Genomic DNA, 27,789 nt, shown 5'->3' with positions numbered 1-27,789 from the left:
GCATCTGCTTTCTCAACTCAAGCCTCAGTTGCCCTCACTTCCTAGCACCCCAAGGGCAGTGTCCTGACGTGGGACTGGATGGAACCAGGGCAAGCCAATAAGTTATGTGCTACCCTGGCATCGAGATGGGCCAGGCCAAGGTGCCACGATTCTTAACTATAGGTTAAGAGTTTGATCATAGGCAAATGCTGTCATGATCCAAAAGTAACAACGAGACTAGGATCCTGCTGCTAGGGATAGGAAAGATATCTGGTCTGAGCACTGCAGTCTGAGATCGAGATGGCCCTAGGAGAGCAATTCTATAAGCTTAAGGTATTTCTTACTGTGTCCATACAAAATGATTTATATTATGTATGCTTATATGTTGGACTGGAGCGACAGCACAGCGGTAGGGCGTTTGCCTTGCACACAGCCAACATGACCGACTCGAGTTCGATTCCTCCACCCCTCTCAGAGAGCCTGGCAAGCTACTGAGAGTATCTCACCCACACGACTCAGCCTGGCAAGCTCCCCGTGACGTATTCGATATGCCAAACACAGTAACAACAAAGTCTCACAATGGAGACGTTACTGGGCCCGCTTGAGAAAATCGATGAACAAAAGGAGGACAGGACAGTGCCATGCTTATGTGTTTGTCGAACAAGGAGAGGAGAAACACACCCAGGGAATTCCGTTGTAGGGTGAGTCGATCTGCTAAGTGAGAATCTGCCCTAGAAACTGCTTTCCCGTGTGTCCTGACTAGCTTGGATGAGACTGAACTTTTCTCCCCTTCAAACTGCCTTCAGTAAATGATTTCAGTATATTGAGGCAGTTTCGCTTATCTCACAGGAACCTAGCTGGTCTTAAGTACGCAGATCCCAGGTGCTAAGCCAGGCCTGATCTTGGGGATGTAGATGCCTGGCTCCAGGCAGGCTGATCTTGGAGATGTAGATTCCAAGCTCTAGCAGACTGGTCTTTGATGTGCTAATCCAAGTGCTTGTAGTTTGTAAAAGGTGAGGCCAGGATTACTGGCCTGTGGATATAAAGAAACAATTTATGTTTTGCCGCCTCAATGTTCTTTCTGTAACTCCTTTTGATGATATCACTATACTCCCCCCTTTAGAGGTACCATGCTCTATATAAGGGAGATTTCAGGGCTCTCTAAAAAACACATGCGTCAGAGAACCTGGGAAGATGGGGCTGAGGACAGAAGCTGAGAGAACGAGGGAACACGTGCTTGAGATCTCCTGAGGTCTCCATGACATACATTTCTTCCATGTAATAAACTGCTACTAAGACCAACCAGCTTGGCCCCCGTTTCCTTCCTTTGCCTGACCATCGCCATCGACCTCCCTGGACTGGGGAAATGGTCGAATGCGGGTGGCGGGAGAGATAGGCCGCTCCCGTCCCCTTTGCCCATCCCTTTTTGTGTGTTTACACAGAAAAGAGCCGGATTCTGACTGCCAAGCCACCCCTCCCACCCCCAAGTTACTGAGAACAGCGGAGTCCTTTCTCTTTTCAAACGCATGGGGTGAGGCAGTTAAAAAAAAAAACAGGAGCTGAAATGAGAGACAAGGGGACCCAGAAGTTGGCCGGGGACAAGCAGCACCATCGGTACCCAAATTTGGAGGGCGGGAAAAGTTCCGGCAGTGGAGAGAAGACAGAGTCCGGGACAATGGTCTGGGGCAGAGGCAGGACAGCGCCGCTAGAGCAGAATTAAAGAGCAGCAATGGGACACGAGGAGGCGCCGACATCAGCAGAACTGGCCTCCGGAGCCCAGTCAACAGAGTGAGAAAACGATGGCCATGATAAAAGCGTCCCTGAAACAGGTGAGAGCCGGCTCTGGAGGGGAAACAGAGGCTGACGATTAGGTTCAGGAGGGCTGGCCAGGCACCAGGAACCGTCTGGCTCTGAAGAGGGAGCAGCCTCTCCCAGGAAGGGGAGCACCGGCATGCCCCGGCTTCCTCCGTGGAACAGCCCTGGGAGCGCTGGGGGCAGAGAGAAGCCGCTGCCGACAGACGCCAGCGAACAAGACGGCATCAGGATTGGCGAAGAACTGGCACAGGGTTCACGCCCAAGCCCTGCAGAGCACCAGCACGACCGAGCTGCGAAGAAACAGAACAGCCCAAACAGAACAGGGAGATAAGCCGGCCAGACACCTCCTCAGAGACAGACGGTGGGTGCATGGGGAAAGGCCCCGCAGGCTGGTCACCCAGGAAACGGGAATCCAACAGCTGTGAGCATCACCTCACCCCTCGGTGAGGCACATCGAAAGGAACGAAAACCACCAGTGTAGGCGTGGATGTGGGGGAAAGGGACCTTCAACCGCTGCTGGTGCGAACGTCGGGTGATTAACCTTGGAAAACAACACGAACACGTCTCCAAACCCCAGGAAGTGAGGCGGTTAGCACAGAGGGACAGCACCTGCTCTGCCCGTGGCCAACCCAGACTGACCCCCTGCATCGTATATGCTGCTCTGACCACTGAGAGGAGTGACCTCTGAGCACAGAGCCAGGAGTAATCCCTGAGCACTGATGGGTGTGACCCCCCCAAAATGAAAATTTCAGGAAATTGGGCTTCCATATGATTCACAATTCCACTTCTCAGCATCTATCCTACCCCCAAGTCCCCAAAACACTATTCTGAAAATCCATCTGCACCCCTATGATCACTGCAGCACTATTCACAATAGCCAATACCTAGAAACACCTCAAGTGTCCAGGAGCAGCTGACTGGATATTACACACACACATAAACACACACACACACACACACACAGAGAAATACTAACTACTCAGCTATAAGAACAAAATCATACAACATGCCACAGCATGGACCAATCTGGAGTCTTGTGCTGCGTGAAGCCGGCCAAGGAGAGGGCCAGACAGACTGATCTCTCAGACAGGGAAATAAGAAACATCGTATGGGAATAACAAACAGCCAGGGACAACAGAACCTGAGAACTGGTCTTACAAGGGAGAGGGGCGGGGGTTACCGGAAGGGACCCTGGGACAATGGTTGGGGGAGGAGGCTCCCTGGTGGAGGTGTGGCATGTGAAAGCTGTACACATGAAACCCTATGACTGACAACGCCTCAAATGAGAAAAAGTGAAATAAAAAGTATCACTGTATCACTGTCATCCTGTTACTGTCAATTTACTCAAGCGGGCACCAGTAAGTAAAGTCTCTATTCATCTGAGCCCTGAGATTTTAGCTGCCTCTCCTTCCTCATCTTTTCCAACGACTGGAGGCTCTTTCAGAGTCAGGGGAATGAGACCTGTTGTCGTTACTGGTTTTGGCATATCGAGTATGCAGAGTCCAGTGGCATGGTTTTGGAGGCCGCATTTTATACTCCCATCTGGGAGGAACAGCCATGAGTTCTGGAGGGTGGCGGATCAGATTATCTGGTGCCAGCAGGGTATGGCTTATGAGTGTGATCCCCGAGTCACCGGAGACTGGGGGAAGCAGGCAGAGGATCTCCGTTCCCCGTCCCGTTGAGTCCAGAGTCCAAGGTCACAAAGTTCTGCATTGCCTGCGTTCCGTGGGACTTCATTCCTGCGTGAGGCACGGCTCCAGTGTCAGGAAAGTGGCCTGGAGCGTGGCGGCGGTTGGGTAGTGGAGGTCGGCTGCGGGTGTTGGGTCCCTTGGGGCGGGGAGGGCTCTTCTCCCAAGGGACCCAGTTGTTTCGGAAAAAAGAACTCTCTAGAGCTTGGGAGATGGTTCTGTGACGAAGTGTCTGCCTCACAAGCATGAGGGCGTGAGTGTGATCCCAGGTGTCCCGCACAGTGGCCCCACTCTCTGGGTCCCTGAGACCACTGCGGAGTGGCCTTCATTAGCTCAAGTCCTCGTGTCCCTCGTTTAATCTAAGTTACGTCCCAGGAGGCCCTGTCCGAGTCGGCCCCAGGGGCATGCCACTTCCCCAGAAGCACGGAGATCATGCTGTGTGGGCGTTGGTGCTCTTCCCTCTCAGGCGCAGAGCAAGAGTTTCTGGTGGGTCTGTGTGTCTCTGCCGCCTCCCCGCACTCACTGCTAGGACATCAGGCTGCCCTGGGGCCCAGCACCCTCTGCCTGTCACGCCACATCTGGGCACTCTCGGTCAGTGCGAGCCACAGGACACCGCTCCCCTGGCCACTGTGGCCAGATGCCGCTCCAGGGGCCTCCGGCCAGAAGCCTGCCCTGTGTGCCCCCTTCCTAGGTGTCTGCTGTGCTTCCCCTGCACCCCCCCCCCCCCGAGAAGCCTCCACTCTGGTGATGACCACTCCTCGGCCTGCAGGTGGCCACCTCAGATGCCAGGTTGCTTGAAAGTCCTTCCTTGTGCCAGAGTGACAGGACGGCGGGCAGGGCGCTTGTATTACATGCGGCAGACCAGGGTTCAATCCCCGGCACCCCATATGGTCCCCTGAGTCCTGCCAGGAGGAACCCCAGAGCACAGAACCAGGAGTCAGCCCAGGTACTGCCAGGTGTGGCCCCCAAACAAACACAAAGTCCTTCCTGTGCCCCATGAGACTCAGCCAGGACCCCCCAGCATCCCCTGCCGGATGCCTCGCTGTGTGGCACTGAGGTCACTGCTCCCACTGCCCGCAGTTGTCCCTCAGGGCAGGAGGCCAGCGGCGGGGCGAGGACACGGGGGAGCAGCCCAGAGGGAAAAACCATGCTCGCTTCATCAGCATTTCCGGGGAGAGTGATCCCCGCCCGATGGTTCAACGGAACTTGACTCCTTCAACAGTCGCTGTATTTTAACACTCACAACAGCGAAGATGACAACGCAACTGAACGTGCCTTGGGATGCGCCAGCTCGTCGGCAGAGCGGGGTCTGTGAACCCTAACACGTGGTGGGAACCCGGCAGGAAGTGGCATGGAACCTGGCACCCCAGCCTCCCCTCGCTGGAAGGGACCCCCTGAGGGAGAGCACAGAACAGCGGAGGCAAAGTCATGTCCCCGGTAGAGTCACAGCACCTGGAAACAGTCCTGCAGATGGCGCCCGCCCAGCAGTGGCCAAGCCAAGGAGCACCAGGCACTGACGGACACCGAGGTCTGACAGGCGCCAAGACGGGGCGACCAGCGATTGCAGTGGAGGGAATCAGCCTATGAGCCCCACATCGTTTAAAGTGCATTTACCACGGGTGTGTATCTGAGGATGGGAGGAACTGATTCTTCCAAAGGAGTATGGATGGCCTAGTGGAGACTCAGATGGTTCAGGAGAAACTGACCCAGATATATATATATATATATATATATATATATATATATATATATATATCTTTTAAAGGCAAAGGCTCTCAAGGCCAAGGACACCATCGAGGAAAACCTTATAAATGCCAGATATGGGCAAATAAGAAATCTGGCTCCAGTTTAGAACTAAGGATTTGGGCCTGTTCAGAACTGCACCTTTCACAAAGACATTGACGAGAACACGGCCCCAGGGTACTCAGGCCAGCAGGCGTACGGAGACTGGCCACCCCACTCCAGCCACACAATGCAGTCACTCTGATCCCCGGGACGCAGCCCTGGCAGTACCTGGTGTACCCCATAGCCAAGGGTGCAACGTAGCCACCCGAGATGGGACCCCCCCCATCCCACCACCACCTGGGGCACGACCACCATGTGGGGGTCTTGGGCAACGCCACAGAGGTGCCCCTCCCGACTCCTCGCCCTCTGAGACCGCGAGAAGCCGGTACTCACGCTGCAGGGGTTGCTGGCGGGCGTCTGGGCGGGACTGTAGAAGGACCCCCACTGGGCGCCTCGCCGCTCCTCGCGGGAAGGGGTGCCGCTGACCGGCAGGCTGGCGGGGGCCCCAGGGCCGGCCGCCACAGCGCTGGGGGGCTGGGTGCTGGGCGCCACCAGGGCGAAGGCATCATCCAGGAGGGAGTGCATGGTCTGGCGCGCCTCCTCGATGGACGGCCGCGGCGGGACGTACTGCGAGGCCGGGAAGGGCGGGCCGGGGTAGCGGCCCAGCTCGGCCGAGGATGGCGTCAGCACCTCGGCTGGGAGGTCGGGATCCGACTAGAGAGGAGAGATGGCAGAGGGGAGCGGGGTCAGACAACGCGGGGACAGCCCCAGCGGCCCGCCCCCAAGGCAAGAAAGCCAAGAGGTGTGCAGTGCTCCACGGGGCAGGGACGGAGAGAAAGGACAGCAGGGACGGTCCGGGTACGATCCCTGGCATCCCAAAGCACTGATGCCTGAGGGCAGCCAAGTGTGGCCCCAAAACAGTAACAAGGAGAAAAAAAGGGAGGTAGGGAACCCAACCAACCCCTACAGCCTGGTCCCTGGGGAAGAACGCATGTGGGCACCCAGACAGGCATCACGACACGGCCCCAGGAGCCCCAGGTCCAGCTAGTGTGTGACTGTCCCCTCCCTCCTTCTTTCCCTCCCCAAGTCGGCACAACAGTGAAAGGTGGAAGGAGGAGACGGGCAGGAAGGCCCCGGAAGAAGGCAGGCGCCCCTTTCTACCAGGCGATACTTTACAACAATGGGGGCCCAAAGTCCCAGTGTGAGATAAGAAGCATCAGGAGCACCTCCTGGGGGGTGAGGGGCACCCCAAGAGGACGCCCCTGTCCAGATAGAGCCAGTCCTTGCCAGCCGGCCAAGCAGGCAAGGAGCAGGGTGAGGCCGCCACCTAGTGCCAGCACTGGGCACAGCGGCGGCTCCAGCAGCCGGGTGCCTGGGTCGGGGCCCACCCCGGGGACAGCCGGGCTCTGTCCCAGGACCCCGGGACCCGGACTCCCTGTCAGACAGCCCCTCAATCCTCGCTCGGGTCTTGGCGCCTCCCTGGAGTCACACTTCACACCTCCCCGCAGCAAAAAAAAAAAGACATAAATGACAACACTCAGGTTAGAAAGTACCTGAGTGCTGGGTGGTGAGATCTGGGTCGGAGGCGCCCCGAGTCTTGGGCCCAGCACCCCCTTTCCAGAACAAAAGCCCAGGCCATGTCCCATGGTATACCCACCTCCTGGGAAGGAATGGACAGAAAGCCCTCTGCCCACTCTGGGCAAGTCTCATCTAAAGAGACGTGGACACCTCCCTGGAGGGACACGCTGGCTCTGCAGGGGGCCATGTCCACTCCCACAGGACTCGGCCTAGGCCCCCTCCTCAAGGCCGTGTGTGTGTGTGTGTGTGTGTGCGCGCACGCGCACCCACATTTGGGGGGGCCAGAGTGATAGGGCAACAGGCAGGGCGTTTGCCTCGCATGCAGCAGACCCAGGTTCAATCCCCGGCACCCCATAGGGTCCCCCAAGCCCACCAGGAGTGGAGCCAGGAGTAATCCCTGAGCATCGCTGGCATGATCCAGAAACTAAGCGAAACAGTGTCATCCACGCCTGCGCTGACCCCAGAAACAGCCCTGCCACACTTCCCGATTGGGAATGCCAAAACCCTGAGTTTGAAGAAACGTTTTATTCTCTGGTTTGGGGCCTCGTCTAGCCCTGGCTACTCTGAGCTCAGCACTCAGGCATCGAGGTCGCTCCCAGCAGTGCTTGAGGGATGGAACCAGGGCTCCCGCGTGCCAAGCGTGAGCCATCCCCAGGTCCACAGGAGACAAATCTTTTGTTGTTTTTGGTTTGGGGCTGCAGCTAGCAGAGCTCAGGGGTTAACTCCTGGCTCTGCACCCAGGGGTTCTTCCTGGTGGTGCTTGGGGGACCAGATGTGATGCCAGGGATTGAACCCAGGTCAGCCCCATGTAAAGCCGCCCACTACACGATCTCTCTGGCCCCGTGAAAACAACCCTTTAATCCTTCATTGCCTCTGCGTCTTTGCTCCCTGGAGAAGCTGCCTCCTTAGCCCACAAGGAGGAGAATGAAGGGACAGAAATTTCCTATCATGACAATACCCAACCAACTTTCAGACCAGAAGGGGAAAAAAAGAACCTTCTAGGCATTTCCCTCTGCTTTCCAATCGATCCCAGGAAGTCCCAGTCCACAGCTGGGGTATCACGGGGCAAAGAAAAGCACAGGCTGTTCCAGGGGCGCACTGCAGCCCCCCCCAACACGTGCCTCAGGGACCGCTGGGCACAACACCCCCGGGTGAGCGGCTGCCACCCCTCCCTGCCCGCCCGCTGCGGCCCCACCCCAAGCAGGCAGCGGTGTGCGCACCGGGCAGCCCATGTAGGCCGAGTTGTGGACGCCGGGCGGCCGCTTGTAGGTGCCGTCGCTGTCCGTGGTGATGAGCCGGTCCTTCTCTGCGTCCCCGGGGCAGCCGTTGACCTGGTGTTTCCGGCGGGGCTTCGGGGAGCGTTTGAGCCGCGAGCTGTCGGGGCCACGGAGAGAGAGTTTATTTTCCAGGGAGATCTCCCCCACCAAGGACCGCCCCCCTCCCAGTGGACCCCTGAGCGAATGTGGGACTGAGGACCCCCAGGGCAGACTGTGCTGGGGGGAGGGCAGTGAGTGACCTCTGAGGCATGCAGGGTGCCACCCCCACCTCCGGGCAGTGCACAGCACAAGGCAGTGGCGAGCTCATGGCCCCGACACCCTTCCCCACCTCCGCTCCCCTCAGGGGGCCTGTCCCTCAGGGGCCGCGCCCTGGGGCCCACCTCTTGCGGGGCTCTATGAACACTGAGGGCACGCTGGCCGTGGGATCCAGGATCTTGTCGATCTGCATCTGCGCCCTGCGGTACACGCGATGGCGCTCGCGCGTGTCCCCTGAGGACAGGTCGTCCACCACCGGGAACTCGTAGTGGCCGCGGCGCTTGGCGCGGAGGCGGATCTTGTTGCGGTGATGCTCGATCTCCGACTTGTGGCGCAGCGCCGTCTGGATCTGAGGGGGTGGCGGGAGCCTGCGTCTGGGATGGCCCTGACGGCTGTCCCAGGGCCACAGTCCCCCACGGTGACGTGGGCACACGGACCCCCACAGACCGGGATCCACCAAACAATGTCCAGAGTACACGTTGTGTCTCGAGGTCCCCCACCCCAGACGAGGGTCCACACACTGGACGGTGCCAGCAGGAAGGAGCTGTGGCAGGTGGGGGGAGGGGTGGACACAGGAATGCAGAAGGGAGGGGGACAGAGGAGAGGGCAGGGCTGGGGGCCCAGAGAGCACAGACGTGCTGGCCCAGACTCACCTGCAGACTCACCTACCTACACTCACCTGCATGCAGTCACCTGCATATACTCACCTGCCCAGACTCACTTGCACACACACCTACCTACTCTCACCTGCAAACACCTTCTTACACCCACCTGCCCAGACTCACCTGCACACTCACCTACCTAAATCTACCTGCACACATTCACCTAGTGAGACTCACCCGCCCAGATTCACCAACACACTCACCTACCTAAATTCACCCGTCCAGACTCACCTTCACACTCACCTGTGTACTCAACTACCAACACTCACCTGCCCAGACTCACCTGCACTCACCTGCACATTCACTTGCACTCACTTGTGTACTCACCTGCACACTTATCTACCAAGATTCACCCGCCCAGTCACCTGCACACTCACCTGTGTACACTCCCCTGCGCATTCACCTACACACTCACCTGTGCAGACTGCCCTGCCCTCACCTGCACACGCAGGGGCTGTGCCAGGAACAGAACCCAACACCTCACACATGCAAGGCAGGTGAACTACCCTGAGCCTCATCTCTGGCCCCTCAAATACTACATTCAATTTCTTTTTTGGGGGAGACTGTACCTGGCGGTGCTCAGGGGCTGCTCCCAGCTACCGATGGTGGCGTACAGGGACCATATAAGGGACTGGGAACGAAATAATACAGGTTGGTGCTGGAGAGACAGTGGGGATTACAGCACTTGCCTCGCATTTGATCTGCAGCACCACATATGGTCCCCCTGAGGCCCATTGGAGTCAGAGTCAGGAGCGATACCTGAGCACCGCCGGGTGTGGTGCAAAAGCCAACACACACACACACACACACACACACACTCTCTCTCTCTCTCTCTCTCTCTCTCTCTCTCTCTCTCTCTCTCTCTCTCTCTCCATTTTTAAAGACACTCCAGGGAAGCCGGAGCAATAGTGCAGTGCGCAGGGCGCCTGCCTTAGGCGCAGCTGACCGGAATTTGATCCCTGGCACTCCATATGGTCCCCAGAGTACCGCCTAGAGTAATTCCTGAGCACGAAACAGGAGTAACCCCTGAGCATTATCGAAAGTGGCCCCCAAACAAACAAGTAAATAAATGTTAAAAGACATAAGGGGCCTCAGAGGTAGTCCAGGTGTAGGGTGCCAGCCTCGCACACGGCCAGCCCGGGCTCCATCCTGGCACGCAGAGAGCCCCCAACACTGCCAGGAGTAATCCTGAGCACCACCGGGTGTGGCCCAAAACCCCAATCTGAAAGGGCAGTGGAGGGCGGGCCTCACAAACAGGAGGCTTCCCAGCACCGACCCTCTGCCAAGCCGATGGGAGAGTGGGACAGGCGGCACCAGGAGCGGGGGCTCCAGAACGACACCAAGAGGGGCGTGAAGGGGCCAGGTGGGCAGGGGGTCCCACTCACCAGTCTCCGAGCTAGCTCCCCACTCCCTGTTTTTGCTTTAAAAAGGTTAAAGAAGGGGCTGGAGCAATAGCACAGCGGGCAGAGCGTTTGTTTTGCACGCGGCTGGCCCGGGTTTGATTCCCAGCATCCTATATGGTCCCCCGAGCACCGCCAGGAATAATTCCTGAGTGCAAAGCCAGGAGTAACCTCTAAGCATCGCCAGGTGTGACCCAAAAAGCAAAAAAAAAAAAAAAAAGGTTGAAGAGTAGTAAAATAAGAAAGACCAAACAAAACTAGTTGTGTACTACACAGCACCAGAGTGACAATAAAACAAGTCAAAGAGTGGAAGGGCAGGGCGGACCCGACTTTTCCGCAGTTCCGTGGTTAAGGGTGGACCAGGTCGGGCCGTGGACTGCTTTTCCCCACGCGCTCCCGCAGGAAGGCAAACACCAAATACCTCTTTGTTGATCTTGTTGGTCTCGGCCGCCCGGTCGGCCAGGGCGGGGTGCTGCAGCGGGGGTGCGGGGAGGGGCTGCATGGCGATGAGCTGGATCTTGCTGGGCACCCGCCGGCTGGCCTCCGAGGAGCGCGAGATCCTGTCCACGTGCTCGAAGATGGAGGCGGAGGAGTGCGGCTCGGCGCCCGGGCCGGGCGGGGGTGGCCCTGGAGCGGACAGAGGCGTCATCCGGGGAAGAGGCAGGAAACAACAACGCAATTCAGCGAGAGTGAGGGGGGTAGGGGGGACGGAGCAACAGGACAGCGGGGAGGGCGCTGGCCTTGCACACAGCCGGCCCGGGCTCCATCCCGGCATCCCGGGCGGACCCCAGGGGATGCCAGAGGGACTCTGAGTGCAGAGCCAGGAGTAAGCCCTGAGCAATGTCGGGCGGGGCCCCCCGAAACAAAACAAAAAATAAATAAAACGGGGGGGGGAACGGGGCTCGGAAGACGGCACAAAGGGTGGGAGCACATGCTTTGCACGTGGGAGGCCGGCCGGGGTCCGAGCCCAGCTCTGCACACTCCCCCATACACCACACAGCCACTGAGCACGCACTGTGACCCCAGAGCTGTGCCAGCAAGCAGGGTGACTGCCGCAGGTCAGTGGCCCGGGCCCGAGTGACCCCACCACTGAAAGTCACTCCCACGACAGAGAAAATCGCGAGCACTGTGGATGCTGGCAAAACGGTGCCCCTCCAAGCCGGGTGTCCTTGCAAAGGAGAGGCTGGACTGAGGGACTGGGCCGCCGGGAACAGGGTCCCTGCTGTGACCCACAGTCAGCTCGCCCGGCGGGGGACGGACGCCCAGAAGCTGCTCTTCCTTTTCTTTCCCTCTGGTTTTGGTTCTGGGGGTCACAGCCTTGCCATGCTCAGGGATGACTCCCAGTCCAGTGCTCAGAGAGCACTCCTGGTAGTGGAGCTGGGGGTGATCCCGGGCAGTGCCACGGGGCGGGGGGGAGCCCAACATGGGCATGCTGTGGGCAGAGCCCTGGGTGCCACCTTCCCAGCCCGTCCTCGTTAACTCCTGGTACGGCGGGGACAGAGGAGGGTCACTGACCGCTTGGCGGTGCTCGGTGCAACTTGCCGTCAGCTACCACGCCCGGTGCCTTGTCTCCGGCCTCCCGCTCGCTGGATTCTTCACTCACGGTCGAGTCGGCATCCGAGGGGGACACTCTGCAGACACGAGACCAGGAGCCCATCAGGTCCCTGAACCAAAGGGGCCGGGCTGGGCCCGTGGATACGGACGTGGAAGGAAGGAAGGACTCTGGGGCCAAATGGGGTCATCTTCCAGGGCCAAGGACAGCAAGCAGGCGCCCCTGAGGGCCACCAGTGGGGGTTCTGGCAAAGCTGGGGGGGGTGGGGGAGGCTGGCCGAGACTGGAGGACGGGTCTGAGTGGGCAGGGACCAGGCCGGTAGCTTGCGTCTGGCCAGAGCTGGCCGGTAGGACGGCGGGGAACTGGGAATGCAGAACCTCTAGGAAGCCGGGCAGGTCCTGGGCTCACTCCCCAGCTCTGCGGAGACCTCCCCTTCCCACTCCGCCGGGATGGGGCGCTCCCTATGAAAAACGAGCGGCCCACAGGCAGTGGGGGTCATAGATGACTGGGCCACACCCCTGCCCTGGGAATGCGAACTGTCCAGACATTCTGGTGCCCCTGAGAGATGCTAAAACCGCGCATCAGCCGTGCAGGCCGCGGGCAGACGGTGACTGTCAGGAGGAGACTGTGGAGGAAACCCACAGACTCAGCCGACCAAGCGACCGCCAACGGCTGGGTCAGCAGGAGCCTGCAAGGGAAGGAAGCGGACACCTCTCCGCCGAATCCCGTCCTTCCGCCAACATCCCTCACATTCTTCTAACGTGGGCAGAAGCCCCGGGACAGACATCGGGACGACACTCTGGATGCCTGCACAACCCTGGTGGGAGATGAGCCGAGATATGGCAGTCCAAAGCGTGGTAGCGACAGCCTGGGTGCCAGCATGTGGCTCCACGTCACATCGTGTCCTGACGAGGCCCAGCGAGCGCCAAGGGGGCCTGCTCTGGGCTCCGTGCCCAAGGGGGCATGTGTGCGGGGCCTCTGCTGGGGGGGGGGAGGGGGGCTGAGCCTGATGGGCTGAGGGCACTGCATGGGGACAGAGAGTCAGGCAGGGAGGAGCTGCTGGAAGGTTCCGTGCATGAGGCTCACAAGGGGACACTGCAGAGAAACCAGACGCCTGGCCAAGCAGGGTGTCCCGGGGACAGAGCCATGCGCCCTGAGCCGTGCACCGAGCTGTGGACGGGACATCTCCGTCCCCAGAGGACGCGCATGCTGACCTCCACACGGCCTCAGGCAGCCCCTCCCAGGACTCTCCACCCTGTCCTCCTGGGGGGAAGGGCCACTGGCGGGCCCCCCCCCCCCCCGAAGTAGCCGTCAGTGTCAGGGGCCCCAGCGCCAGGCGAGGGGCAGCACGGAGAAGGGACGCACCTTCCCCGGTGCCGGGCCGTCTTGGGTGCCAGCTTGGCCTTGGGGCTGGGCACGTCTCCGTTCTCTGAGGGGGTGGGGTGGTCCTTTCCGGGGGCGGGCAGCGGCGCAGGCTCGTGCACGATGAGGATGTCGTCCTTGCTGTGCTGGCCCAGGTGCTGCTTGGCAAAGTCGAAGCCCTTCACGCTGGGGATCTGCAGCTGCGCAGAGAGGCAGAGGGAGGGGCGTGAGTCGGCGGCCAGGGAGGGGTGGGGGTGCCAGGTGGGTGCTGCGCAGAGAAGGTGGCAGGGTGCGGGCAGGGCGCTGGGGCACCGAGGCGGAAGGGACGCCAGCCCAGGAGCCCCGACGCTGTGATGATCCCACCGGGTTCCAACCTGCCCCTGTCCCCCGTACAACGACCACTGTGGACACCCCCCCCCCCCCAAGCTTTCCGGGACAAGAGGCGGCCAGGGAAGGAGTCACGAAGAGCGCGAGGCAGGCGGGGCCGGATGCCACCCCCACAGCCACTTCTGGCCCCCCATGGGAAACTTCAAACCCAACCTTGACACGAGCCATCGACCCCTGAAGACGAATGAATACAAATCTCCTCCCCCAAACTGTTAAGGGGCTGAACCCTAGGCCCTCAGAATCCACGGTCACGTGGAACCCGTGAGGAAGACCTTATCTGAACACAGTACATTTGATTTTTAAGAGAGAGAGAGAGGAAGGGATAAAGAGAGAAAGAGAGGGAGAAAGAGAAAGGAGGAGGGAGAAAGAGAGGAGAAAGAGAGAGGGGAGGCTGGAGCGATAGCACAGCGGGTAGGACGTTTGCCTTGCACGCGGCCAATCCGGGTTCGATTCCCAGCATCCCATATGGTCCCCCAAGCACTGCCAGGAGTAATTTCTGAGTGCTGAGCCAGGAGGAACCCCTGAGCATCGCCGGGTGTGACCCAAAAAGCAAAAATAAATAAATAAATAAATAAAACCACCACCACCAGGAGAGATTCCTGGGTTCAGGGCCAGGAATAGCCCCTGGCTTTGAAAAACCCTCTCTCAAAAAGAGAGCGAGAGAGCGAGAGAGGGGGGGAGCAGAGGGTGTGTCAGCTGGAATTGGACAGTGTGAAGGCCCGCGAGGCCCTGAGCAGCCATGCGGCAGCGTCTCCCCCCAAGCCGTCCGATTCCAGGGGGATGCGGGGAGGGGTGCGGGGAGGAGCTCCTTGCAGAGAAGGGCAGGGCCGGGACAGGGGGACTGGTGGAGGTGGGAGGGGGCGTCACAGCCCACGGGGCAGCTCCCAGATCTGCCTCCCAGCCGGGACGGGCTCCCTAACCGGGACAGCCTGGCTGGGCACTGACAGACTCGCTCCGTTTGGGAGACCACTGACGGCCCCCAGATGCTGCCCTCATTCAGTGGTGCGGCCCCGCTTGCTCTGAGCCTGGTTCTAACTGGGGGCAAGGCCTGCAGGGAGCACAGAACACCTGAGGTGGGGCAGGAGGCTGGCGTGGGGGACTCCACTGCTCTCTCTTTTTTGCCGGGGGGGGGGGAGGCTCAGGGCCACTCCCGGCTCTGTGCTCTGGGAATCGTGTATGGTCAGCTGCATGAAAGGCAAGGCCACAAGGCCGAGCCTCTCAGGCTGTTGTTGTTGTTGTTGTTGTTTGGAGCCACACCTGGCTTTACTCCTGGCTCTGTGCTCAGGGGTCACTCCTGGCAGGGCTCTGGAGACCGTGTGGGGTGCTGGGGATCAAACCCAGGTCAGCCATGCACAAAGCAAGTGCCCTACCCATATTGTTCGAGCCCAAAAGCAGCGTTCTTGTTTGCTTTTTGGGTCACACCCGGCAATACACAGGGCTTACTCCTGGCTCTGCACTCAGGAATTACTCCTGTCGGTGCTTGGGGGACCATATGGGGTGCTGGGGATCGAACCCGGGTCGGCCGTGTGCAAGGCAACCACCCTCCCCGCTGTGCTATCGCTCCAGCCCCCAAGCATTGTTTCTAAAGCAGCATCTAAAGATCCAAGTGGACAAGAAGACACAAAACACAGGCAAGCAGGCAAGTGCGAAAGTATGATCATCCAGGGAGACCAAAAAAAAAAAAAAAAAAAAAAAACGGGCTGGATCCAACCCCCAGCATCCCATCTGGCCCCTGGAGCACCACCAAGAGTGATCCCTGACAACAGAGTCAGAAGTAAGCCCTGAGCACCACTGGGTGTAGCCCAAACCCCACCCCACCCCCCAAAAAAATTCATAAGCAATATCCCACCCATGTGCATGACCCTTGAACCCAAGCTGCCCGCCTGCAGCCTGGGCCCTGGACGGCAGGGTTTATTATGCCCAGGAGGCGCAGGGCCACTGTCCCTATGACCGGAACCCGGAGGCTGGGAGGGCCGGTAAGGCACCAACACTCTCAGCTCATCTCTCCCATGCCAGGTGGGGGACAGGCGGTACCAGGGACCCAACCCCAGCCCACCTAGCCATCCCTGCGGCCCCGCGAGGATCTCTGTGGCGTGGTTGTCTCTGGCCGTGAGTCTGACCCGAGCTGTGTGCGGGGTAAAGGGACGTGCTCCCTGCAGGGCCCCCCACCCCACCCCAGGATGCTCTGGATCCAAGCTGGGAAACAGATGAGGGAGGCGAGCTGCAGGAACAACTCCAGCCAGCAGGGGGGGCCACAACTCCCAAACCCGGTTAACAGGAGTCACTGGGAAACAAAAGGCGCTTGAGGCAGAAGGGCCGGGGGTTTTCTAGAGACCTGTCAGGTGATCACGTTACTGCGACTCGCCTGGAACTTGGTTCCCTAAGACACCGAAACCACCCTCCCGGCCTTCTCTTCTCCCTGACCCTCACCCACTGAGGCTCATTTCCTGGTGCCGGAGACTGGACTGACCAGTGGTCACTAACGGGCGCAGCCCTGGAGGCCTATGACCCCTGCAGCCCTCTCCTGAGCCCAGCCCACCGCAGACAGGTGTGCTTTTGCCTGCACAGAGAGAGACCCACAGAGGGGTCAGCGGGAGGGCGCTTGCCTTTCATGCAGCTGACCAGAGCTCAACCCTCCCCAGCATCCCAAAGGGTCCGTCCACCTCACGCCCCCGGGCCTCAACCAGGAGGAGTCCCTTTTTTGTTATGGTTCGGGGATCACACCCAGCGGTGCTCAGGGCGTGCTCCTGGCTCTGCTCTCAGGGATCACGCCTGGTGGGGCCCAGGGGACTGAGGGTCAAACGCAGGCTGGCTGCAGGCAAGGCAAAAAAAAAGCACTACCCGCTGTACTGCTGCCACCAAGGACTTCTAAACCACTTGTTTGGGGGCCACAACTGCCAGTGCTCAGCCCTGACTCCTGGCTCTACACCCAGAGTCACTCCTGGCCGGGCTTGGGAGACCGTAAGGGATGCTGGGGATCGAATCTGGGTGTGAGGCAAACACCCTGTGGGCTGTACTATCGCTCTGGCCCAGGAGGGATTCCTGAGTGCAGAGCCAAGAGTAACCCCTGTGAGCAGGGTGTGGCCCCCCAAGAAAGAGAGAGAGAGAGAGAGAGACAGACAGACAGACAGAGACAGAGAGAGACAAAGAGACAGAGAGAGACAGAGAGAGAGACAAGAGAGAGAGACAGGGACAGAGAGAGAGAGACAGAGAGAGAGAGAGAGACAGAGAGAGAGAGACAGATACAGAGAGAGAGACAGACAGAGAGAGAGAAAGAGACAGAGACAGAGAGACAGAGAGAGACAAAGACAGAGAAAGAGAGAGAGACAGAGATTTCCTTAGAAATTTTCTGCCCCACACCCTGGTTCTCGCCCCACCCCACTCCCCCCCGCAGGGCTCCATAGGCCTGGGGAGGGGACAGCACACAGACCAACGCGAACATCGGGGGGCTTCTACCGGCGGGGAGTCTAAGAACTAGTCCGACGGAGACGTGAGCATGAATGCTGTCGGGGAGAGAAGTCGGCAGGAAGTGTGTCTGTCTGGGCAGGCGACCCACAGTTGCCCACCCACAGCTGCGAGCACGCAGCACTCGGGAACACCAGCCTTTTCACTTTTTAAGTCTGTCCGTGTCCCCGGCCGACACGCTCAGCTCTGGAGCACTGTCTCTGGCCTCCACACGCAGGACGGAAGCCTGCGACTGTCCTATGAGTCCGACCACATCTCAAAGTGCTGCACTCACCAGGCTGCAGCCCGGACAGCCCGGGGAGGGGGGCAGAAGCACCTCTTGAAAAACTTTTTTGGATCATTGTTGTTTTTTGTTTCCGAGCCGCACCCGACAATGCTCAGAAATTATTTCTGGCTCGACACGCAAGAATTACTCCTGGCTGGGGCTGGAGTCACAGCGGGGAGGGTGTTTGCCTTGCACGCGGCCGACCTGGGTTCGATCCCCGTTAGATCAGATGGTCCTCCCGAGCACTGCCAGGAGTAATTCCTGAGTGTAAAGCCAGGAGTAACCCCTGCACATCGTCGGGTGTGACCCAAAAAGGAAAAAAAAAAAAGAATTACTCCTGGCAGGGCTCGGGGGGGGGATTCGCCCCTGGGATGCCCGAGACTGAACCCATGTTGGCGACTTGCAAGGCAAGCATCCTACACCCCTGTTGGGTCCCCAAACACACCTCTGGGTCCCCGCCCTCTCGCTGGGTCCCCACACCCCTGCTCCAGCCGGGCTCTATGACAACCTCTGCTTTCATTCTGTGCTTCCTCCCTCACTCCTCCTTCCCTCCTTCTCCATCCTTCCATCCCTCCCTCCTCCCCTTCCTCCATCCTTCTGTCCCTCCCTTCCTTTCTCCTCCTCTCCCTCCCTTCCATCCCTTTTCTCCCTTCTTCCTTCCATCCCTCCATCCCTTCATCCTTCCACCCCCTCCTTCCATCTCTCCCTTCACCCCTCCATCCCGGCTTTTAACCCCTCCCTCCTCCTATCCTTCCACCCCTCCCTCCCTCCCTCCCTCACTCCCCATCCCTCCCCTTCACCCCTCCATCCCCGCCTCCCACCCTCTCCCTCCAGTCACCCTCCCCATCCTCTCTCTTCCACCCCTCCCTTCTCCCCTCCCTCCCTGCCTTCATGCGTCATGAAGCTTTTCCCTGTGGCCCCTCTCCCCCAGTGAGCCCTGGGGGACCCCCTCTGGGAAGGCAGCAGCACCTGCCACAGAGGAGGCCGCCCTCTATGCCTTCCCCGGGACAGTCAACTTTGGGGCTGTGCATCTTTCTCCCATCCCAGGCAGTGAGCAGCCCGGTGAGTGCGAAGCCCGATGAATCAATGTGCTGCGCTGGAGGCCACCTCAGCCGGCAGCGGGGACCCAGGGCCACCCAGCAGCAGGGAGTGGCCTGTCCCGGCAGGAAGAACACAGTTCCCAGGGGCCCAGCTGCCCAGGCCAACCCATTCAGTTCTGTAAATAGAACCCCCGCCAGGGGACGGCAAGGTCAGGAAGGCTGGAGGCTGGAGGACTGCGGGGTGGGGTGCGTGACAGATGAAAAGGGAAAAAGAATCACAGACAGACATGAGCAGGCAGAGCTCTGGCCTCAATATCAGAAATAAGGTAGGGCACAAGCAGCCCTCCTGCGGAGCCCTGCTCCTGAGGGCGTGGAGGGGGCCTGCACCACGGGGGCCCAGGGGTCGCTGCCTCGAGATGCGCGGGGACCTGGGACCCACCAGTGGGCTTCTGAATGGGAGGGAGGCCACCCGGAGGGGTGGGGGGGGGCGGCAGAAGGGGAGGGACCTCTCAGGACTCCCAGGACCCACTGAAGAACAAAGGTCAGAACAAAGTTCAGAACAAAGGTTGGGATCGTCACTTCCTTGTGGCCCAGATGCCAGCGTCAGGCACCAGGCCTGCAGAGCCCACCCGTGCCCTGGAACTCTCGCAGGGCTGGCCCTCTCTCAAGGGTGTGGTCAAGATGTTCACACCCCCAACCGCCCAATCCAGTAACGAAAGGAAAAGCACACCCACCTCCCTAAGCCCCCCACAGCCAACAGCTCCCCCAGAGACTCACAAGTCACTTCATTCCGTCCAACGTCTGGGATGGGGAAAATGTTTCAGAAGCCAAAGCGGGAGAAGGAGAAAGCAAGGGGAGAGGCCTCCCGAGCTGACCCAGGGCCAGCCCGGCTGACAGCACATGTGGCGCCGTGGGAGGGCCCCAGGCCATTTGCACGGGTCCCACAGCTCCTGGGAGCACTGCCCATCACAGGCATGAAAGTATCATCCTGCCAAACTGTTGAAATTCTGAATCAATGGCTCCACCAAGTACTTCCCTGCAGGCCACTCGCTAGACTAATAACCAAACACACTTAGCAGAGGGGACCAAAACCAAATATATATGTAGAGAATGCCTCCGATAAAACTCTCCAACTGTAAGCTGACCAGGGATTCAGCAGTTGGCACTTGTCAGTTAATTTGTAATGGAAAGAATCACCATCATGATCATCCTGTTGTTCGTCGATTGCCTCGAGCAGGCCCCAGTAACGTCTCCTTCGCCCTAGCCCTGAGATTTTAAAAAGTGCCATATTCAAGGCTCTTTCAGGGTTAGGAGAATGAGACCCATCATCGTTACTGGTATTTGGCATATTGGGTACGCCACGGGGAGTTTGCCAGACTCTGCCGTGTGGGCAGGTTACATTCGGTAGCCTGACAGGTTGTCCAAAGTAGGAATGAGATAATAAGATGTCACTTTCAGAAGCTGGGTTTTATAGTCTCTGGGTCTTGGCCGTTGATGGGATTACACAGCTCCGGGGGGCAGTTGGTGGATGTGAACCCCTGCCTACTGGAAGATGGAGGATCTGGGTGGAGGATGCTCAGCCCCAATCTGAGCAGGCTTGGAGATCTCAGCCCCAGGACCCGCATGCCTTTGTCCTTCTGCTAGTTCCTTCATACATGTGGAGAGAATATTCTTTATTTTTCAAAGGAGCCATCCCCAGCCCTGGCCTTGCAGCCCGACTGTTCAGTGTTTGAGCATGGGGGTGTCAGGCAGAGGCGTGGGGGGAGCACCAGGGCCACACCTAGCAATGCTGGGTTTGAGGGGAGGGGTGGGGATCAGAATCACAGCCTCAGGGCCAGAGCTGTAGTACAGTGGGTAGAGTGTTTGCCTTGTACACGTATCGTCCCCAGCATCCCATATGGTCCCCCGAGCACGACCAGGAGTGATTCCAGAGTGCAGAGCCAGGAGGAACCCCTGAGCATCGCCAGGTGTGACCCAAAAAGAAAATAAATTTTAGAAAGCACAAAACAAAACCAGGGCCTTTGCACGTGCTCTCCCGCTCAAGCCACCGGCTGCCCCCTCTTCGTGTACTTCCACAAAAGGGAAAGAGAAGACAAACTCGTGCTTCCTTCATCCTCTCCTGCTCTGTAATACCGAGCACTTTTTATACCCCGTCGGAATAAAGCTAAAAGGGTAACAGAGTACTCCTTGACTTCATGCTTTTCTGCCACTTGCTTTTTCTTATCCAGCGTTTCAAGTCCTCTAAATTTGCGAGACCCAAAGGCAGGCCGCGGGACTCGTCGGAATGGACAGGCTGCACTTCTAGCTCCCCTGGGAAGGTGGGGGGGGGGGGGGGTCTGTGAGGCCTGACAGGCTCCTTCCCAACCCTCAACTCACAGCCCACCCCAGGCAGGGCAGACACTGAGCAGGGGCTCCCAAACCCAGGCGCTGTAAATATCACTCAGAACCGCTGGGGGCTAGAGCAATAGCACAGTGGGAAGGGCGTTTGCCTTGCACGAGGCCAACCTGGGTTCGATTCCCAGCATCCCATAGGGTCCCCTGAGCACCACCAGGGGTAATTCCTGAGAGCAGAGCCAGGAGTAACCCCTGTGCATCACCAGGTGTGACCCAAAGAGCAAAGAAAAAAATAAAAAATAAAAGCAAAAAAAAAAATTTACATCGGTGAGGGGTACCAGGCTAAGACCCTTGGAGTCCAGCACCCATCTATTTTTTTTTTTTTTTGGACTGGCTGCCTGGGATTCCAGGAAACTCCCTACCTATGTTAATTCAACTATCCGCCTGCCTGGGGAGGGTACCGCAACCACCCAAGTGACCCCGCACCCTGGCTGCTTCTCTCCCAAGGAGTCCAACGAGGACAGTCCAGCCTTGCTGGCTGCAGGAAATGCCACGTGGGGCTCCTCTGGGGAACCAGCACCCAGGAAGTAGGACTTGAGGTACACTGAGAGGTCGCCCCTCTGTCCCTCGGTATGCATGGTTAGTGATTGCCTCCTGGGGGCTGGCAGGTCCAGGGCCACCCCGCAGGGACGGGAAGCAGAGCTGCCCTTAACCATGGCCAGCCCCGGGAGCCCAGAGGTGGTGCCCAGAACCGATGCCAAGACCCGCGGCCACCCAGCTCTGGCCATGGGCAGGGAGCTGCGGCCTGGGCACTGCAGGGCTGGTGGTGGGGGACAAGCGCCCCCTCCTCCTAGGCCACGCCTCTGGGCCGGGAAGCCCTGTCCCTGCCCCCCAAACAGCCGCTGGGGCATGGGCCAGGCGCCCCTTACCTTTTGACGCTGCTGGATGTTGGCCACAGTGTCCGGTTGGAAGTCCAGCTTGTCGGTGCGGCACAGCTTCCAGTAGAGGATGACCAGGATGACCAGCACCACCAGCACCGGGATGACCACGCCCACGATGACCCACAGGTTGCTGCTTTGGGCCTCCGGGACCGGACGCTTCACCCTGTCCACCGCTGCGAGTCAGGGACATAGGGAGGGTGTGGTCATTGCCCGGGCCCTTTGGGCAGGCGGCTCCCGCCACGTGGTGCCCGCGGACCGGATGTGGCGTCACTGCACGCCGGAAGTGACGTCGGAACACACCGGAAGTTGCGGGTGTCCCGCTGGCCGGCCTCCTAAAGCACGTGGCCCGTGGCAGGCCGGTGCCTTTCCCATTCCCCAGGCTTCCTGCGGATCCAGCTAGCCTCCCTCCAAGCTGTGGCGGCAGGACCGCACCATACAGCTCTCCCAATCAGCAGTCTTGGGGGCGCGGCCTTCATTTCCCCACCACGCCTCTTCCTAAACCCTTGAAACAGGGCTTTTGGCCAACATTATTTTTGCAGGAGGGTAATTGGGTCCCCCCTGCCCTTCTTGGCCAACCTGACCAGAGATTCAACATGAGGCCAGGGGTGCAGTGCAGCTCGGCTCTCCTGCCCCAAGATGACCTGGGCCACCCCTGCAATGCACAGGGCCATGTGCAAGTCCAGCTGCCTGCAGCTGTCCGCTGGCAAATACCGTCAGATCACAGGCCTTTTAGATCCGCCACCGCAGCCCTCACCCACCTTCCTCGTTGGCCTTGGGCAATTCTGCTTCAGCATCTCCCTCCCGGTCCCTTACTTTCGCAGGCACCTGCCCCTAATCCTGCGTCCCTGTCCTGAGGTCACTCCTGCCTCCCCCCTCAGCCTCTCACCCCACTCAAAGCTCAGCTCTTCCTGGTCGTCTTAGATTCTAGGTTCCAGACACCAGGCTCTGAAAGCCACATGCGTCCGGTCTCTGCACAACTGTCCTGAGGGGCCCTCCTCCAACTTCTGTTCATGGGACTAGTCCCCCTCCGAGTTCTGTTCTGCTCATCTGGCCTTGTAAAGGGAGGCACATTGCTGGCTGGTTTGGTTTTGGTTGAGGGGCCACATCTACAGTGCTCAGGGGCTATGCTGGGGCTATGCGTGGGGTCGGGCTATTGCGGGCTCACTCCTGGCGGTGCTAGGGGAGCGTGTGCAATGCCAGGGATAAAATGGTGGCCACATGCCAGGCAAACATCTAAATCCCATGCTCCCCTTCCTGTTGTTCACCCCATGGCAAGACGTACATGCGACATTCAGCTACACTCTACAGACCTCTCAAACTCTCAAGTCTTTTTGTTGTTGTTGTTTTAACTTTAATTTGTGGGGGCAACACCCAACAGTGCTCAGGGCTGACTCCTGGCGCTGAGCTCAGAGATGACTCCTGGCGGGGCTCATGGGATCATATGTGATGTCGGGGATCAAACCCAGGTCGGCGGGTACAAGGCAAGAGCCCTCTCCGCAGGACATCCCTCGGTCCTCCTGGGCAGGGAACCATCTTGCTTGACTCAGATGTCATGTTTGCCGATGGTCAGTGCACACTACAGAATTTCTGTCCCGACGTAACAATGCCATGACCAGAAAGGTTGTGACACTGCTTTAAAGTTTGGTTGAAGGACCTGAGAGAGGTAAAAGCAGGGAGAAGCACTCTGCAACCAACACTGAGAACAGCTCTGATTCCTGGAGGTGAGAAAGGAACAGGCCAATGACCAAGGGCAGACACACAAGGGCGAGCGGAGGAGACACAAGTGTGCTCAGCACCTGTATTTTTCCACCTGGCCTGAGGATTCTCTTTCTTTTGTGGGGGAGGGGGAGATAAGGAACCATACCTGATGGTGCTTAGGGATCACTCCTGGTGGGGCTCAGGGAACTCTATGTGGTACCAGGGACTGACCCCGGGTTGGCTGCATGCGAGGCAAGCAACTACCTCTCCAGCCTCGGGCCTGAATATATCATTCGCCTCATTTTGCATGACGGTCAGTACAGGAGGGACGGAATCAAACTGAGGAGCTGGTAACCCCTGAATAAGCCTCTTTATTCTAATTAAGCAAAAACCCTCGGAGGGACACGGAAGGTCTGGTCGAAAGGCAGCCCCGCCACGGCAGGCCACATGGAGTCCCCGAAATCCCAACACCGGCACCTTCAGTGTGTTCCCCATGGCAGTGAGGCCAGAGAGGCAAGAGCAGGAAGAGGTGGGCTTGGGGTATGCCCCGACCCCATTGCAGTCACGCTCTTGCTGAAGGGAAGGGAAGCTGCCCCCACAATCAGAAAAGGCACGTGAAAAAAATAAATAAATAAAGCCTCAGTGCTTCGTTAGTCTTCTCTCACTGCTTGGAAACAGAACACTAACTTGCGCTCCGAGCCCAAACACCACCCGTGACTACTAGCTTAAACTTTCCTGAGATCTCAGCAGGGCTGGGGGACTGGGGGGCTGGGGAGGCTATAGCTCATGGCAGAGCACCTAGTACTCATGTGTGAGGTTCTAAATTCGGCCCCCCAACAACAGGCATGAGAGATTTCACAAAGAATCTTGGGGGCTGGAGTGATAGCACAGCGGGTAGGGCGTTTGTCTTGCACACGGCCAACCCAGGTTCAATTCCCAGCACCCCATATGGTCCCCCGAGCACCACCAGGAGTAATTCTTGAGTGCATGAGCCAGGAGTATCCCCTGCGCATTTCCGGGTATAACCCAAAAAGCAAAAGCAAAAAAAAAAAAAAGGAATATTCCATTACCGAGGATAATTTCAATGATGTCATTTTCATTTTGCCTTGGTTTGGTTTGGGGCCATGCCTGTCAGTGCTCAGGGCTTGTTCCTGGCTCTGTGCTCAGGGATCACTCCTGGTGGGACTCGAGAACTATAGGGTATAGTGGGGATCAAACCCAGATCAGCCACGTGCAGGGCTGGACTACCGCTCTAGCCCTTCATCACTGTCATTTTTCAAAACCTGTCTCTGTCTCCAAGACCTCTCTAAAAAGAGTGATTGTTTCAGTACCCTCGTGCCCCATTCCTTCTAATCATTTCCTTATGAGTATGATTATTATTAATTGTATAAATACAAACATAAGGGCTGGAGCAATAGCACAGCAGGTAGGGCGTTTGCCTTGCACATGGCCGACCCGGGTTCGATTCCCAGCATCCCATATGGTCCCCTGAGCAATGCCAGGGATAATTCCTGAGTACAGAGCCAGGAGTAACCTCTGTGCATTTGCCAGGTGTGACCCAAAAAGCAAACAAAACAAAACAAAAAAATAAATATAAACATAAACATGTACTTCTTAGTTACTGTTGGGAGTGAGGTCAGAGGTTTCCAAGGCGTGCCCCCAGAAAGAAAGGAGGAATATCAACATGGGCATGTGAGCAGAGCCAGCGGGAGGGGGGAGGGGGAGCACATAGGCTGAGCCTGGGGTCCGTCCCCAACACCGCCTGGTCCCCTGAACACCACTGGGAATGACCCTGGAGCACAGAGACAAGAGTAGCCCCTGAGCACCTCTCAGTGTGGTCTAATAAAACCCAAAAATTCTCAACATTTAAAAAAAAAAAACAGTCATCTGACGCATGTGGGTATATTTAGAGAAATGTACATTTTCTTCCATGTATCTCCTTGTTTTTGAAGTTCAAATCCCCTATGTCTGTGAGTTAGAAGCGGCAACAGAGAGCAAAGCAACCCTATGGGCGGGGGGGCGAGGGGGGGCAGGGTTGCCAAAATCTCTTCCAACAATAATAAAGAAGCACCAAAATACTTCTAAATGGTGGCATGGTGTGAGGACAGGGTGGGACAAGAAATGGCTGCAAAGGGTGAGTATCAAGGACTTCTTTGTAATCCGGGACTCAGAAAAAGGCACCTCCCAGCTTCCTGCGTGACTCACCGTCCACACCCGAGTTCAAAATATGGCACGGAAGATTCTGGAAAAATTACTAAGAAAAATGTTCTTTTACCTGAGACAGAATTTTTGGTTTGTTTCTTTTGGGGCCACACCCGATGGAGCTCAGAACTTAGAAAAACACTGAGGGGTCTGCACTCAGGAGTCACTCCTGGAAGGGCTCAGGGGACCATATGGGATGCCAGGGGGTCAAGGCAAGTGCCCAACCCGTTGTACTATCACCCTGACCTGAATTTTTTTTTTTTTAAGAGAACTAGTCCTTGGGGCTGGAGCAATAGGACAGCGGGTAGGGCGTTTGCCTTGCACGCGGCCAACCCGGGTTCGATTCCCAGCATTCCATATGGTCCCCTGAGCACCGCCAGGGGTAATTCCTGAGAGCAGAGCCAAGAGTAACCCTTGTACATTGCCGGGTGTGACCCAAAAAGCAAAAAAAAAAAAAAAAGAGAGAGAACGAATCCTTGATAAGAGGGAAAAAAAATAAGAGGAAAAAAAGTCAACTTCATCTACTAGAATCCATCCTACCTCGGCGAACATGACCATGACGGCCGCAGTGGGAGGACGGGAAGGGAAGGCCTTGGGCGATGAGTGAACTGACACCTCAAGTGCCATTTCCTAGTAAGTGCTAGGGGGCAGAGGAGGCCGTGCAGGATTAAGGCGCCTGTCTTGCACACTGCTGGCTCTGGTTCTTTTCACTCTCTTTGGGAGGGGGCACACATTCAGCTATGTTAAGGCTTCCTCCTGGCTCTGCACTCAGGGATCACCCCTGCTGGGCTTGGGGCACCCTGTGGGGAGCAGGGGATGGAACCTGGGCAGGCCATGTGCAAGGGAAGGCCAGCGCTAAAAGTGGACTATTCCCTCCAGCCCCACGTCTGACCCAGGTTCAAACCCTGGCACCACAGGACCCCCCTGAGCTCTCTTGGATGTGGCCCCACCGCCACTCTCCCCAATAAACAGAATACTGATTCTTTCTTTACAAACACTGTAAGGGACCGGAGGGCTAGTCCAGTGGGTAAGGTGCTTGTCTTGCATCGGCTGACCCTGGCTCAATCCCCGGAACCCCAAGTGTCTGTCCCAAGCACCGCCAGGAATAATTCCTGAGTGTGCAGAGCCGGGAATTAACCCCTGAGCATGGCTGGGTGTGGCCCCGAAAGAAAGAAAAACAGTAAGAGCTGAGGGCTGGGAAGACAGGTCAGAAGATGAACCACATGCTTTTTTTTTTTTTTTTTTTTTGCTTTTTGGTTCATACCTGGCGATGCTCAGGGGTTACTCCTGGTTCATGCACTCAAGAATTACTCCTGGCGGTGCTCGGGAGACCATATGAGATGCTGGGAATCGAACCTGGGTCAGCTGCATGCAAGGCAAATGCCCTACCTGCTGTGCTATTGCTCCAGCCTCGGACGACATGCTTTTGCATCAAGGAGGCCCGGGTTTAATTCCCTGCCCTAAAGGGTCCCCAGAGAACTGCCCGGAGTGACCCCCACCCCAAGCACTAATCTGGGCACAGACCCTGAGCACCACCAGGTGTGTCTCCAAACACCCCTACATCTATACACAGTAAGCACTGAAAATACAAATCCGAGGGGCCCCTCGCCTCGCACTCACGCTGGGCCACGGCGCCCTGGATCCGGTAGCCCAGGATGATGGCCGCACGCTGGATGTCGATCTTGTTGATGAGGTCGGACGACCTGACCGCGCTGAGCCGCTCGCCGTCGGGATCCTCCACGAAGTAGATGAGTTGCGCGGGGTCGTCCTCCCCCTCCAGCCGGGACACGTTCACCACCTGGGGGAGACGGGCAGGGGGCGTCAGCACGTGGACCCACCCACGGGACTTACTTGGGGACTTCCTCCAGTCCGAGGGGCCAGGCACGGTGCCGGCAAAGAGGGCAAGTGAACGACGTCAAGTGACAAGTGGGCAAGTGACACCAATGCCTGGTGTCATCTGAGGCCAGGGGTGAGCGGGACCCCCAGAACATCAGGGGTCCCATCCCCAGCTGAGGCAGCTATCCAGCCACTAGCCGGAAGCCGTGACCCAGCACGGCAGGATAAGGAAACCTGCGGCTCACACCAGTGGGCTGGCGCATCCCTG

At 58.2% G+C, this 27,789-nt stretch overlaps 1 protein-coding gene across 1 annotated transcript in view; it reads right to left on the bottom strand.

The window, feature by feature from the left end:
* The window catches only part of KIAA1549 (KIAA1549 ortholog), a 121,965-nt gene that overhangs the window by 10,949 nt on the left and 83,227 nt on the right, over positions 1 to 27,789 (bottom strand). The window contains exons 11-18 of the mRNA XM_056123970.1: positions 27,306 to 27,483; positions 21,774 to 21,958; positions 13,357 to 13,553; positions 11,955 to 12,070; positions 10,861 to 11,066; positions 8,503 to 8,726; positions 8,066 to 8,219; positions 5,661 to 5,981 (exon numbers count right to left, since the gene is read on the bottom strand). Of these exons, the coding sequence (XP_055979945.1) occupies positions 5,661 to 5,981; positions 8,066 to 8,219; positions 8,503 to 8,726; positions 10,861 to 11,066; positions 11,955 to 12,070; positions 13,357 to 13,553; positions 21,774 to 21,958; positions 27,306 to 27,483 (1,581 nt within the window). The remainder of the gene's footprint in view (positions 1 to 5,660; positions 5,982 to 8,065; positions 8,220 to 8,502; positions 8,727 to 10,860; positions 11,067 to 11,954; positions 12,071 to 13,356; positions 13,554 to 21,773; positions 21,959 to 27,305; positions 27,484 to 27,789) is intronic.

Source organism: Sorex fumeus, unplaced genomic scaffold (assembly GCF_029834395.1).
Source record: "Sorex fumeus unplaced genomic scaffold, SorFum_2.1 ptg000048l, whole genome shotgun sequence".
Taxonomy (NCBI): domain Eukaryota; kingdom Metazoa; phylum Chordata; class Mammalia; order Eulipotyphla; family Soricidae; genus Sorex; species Sorex fumeus.
Note: the sequence above shows the minus strand (reverse complement) of the source record. Positions and strands in the feature narration are given on the sequence as shown.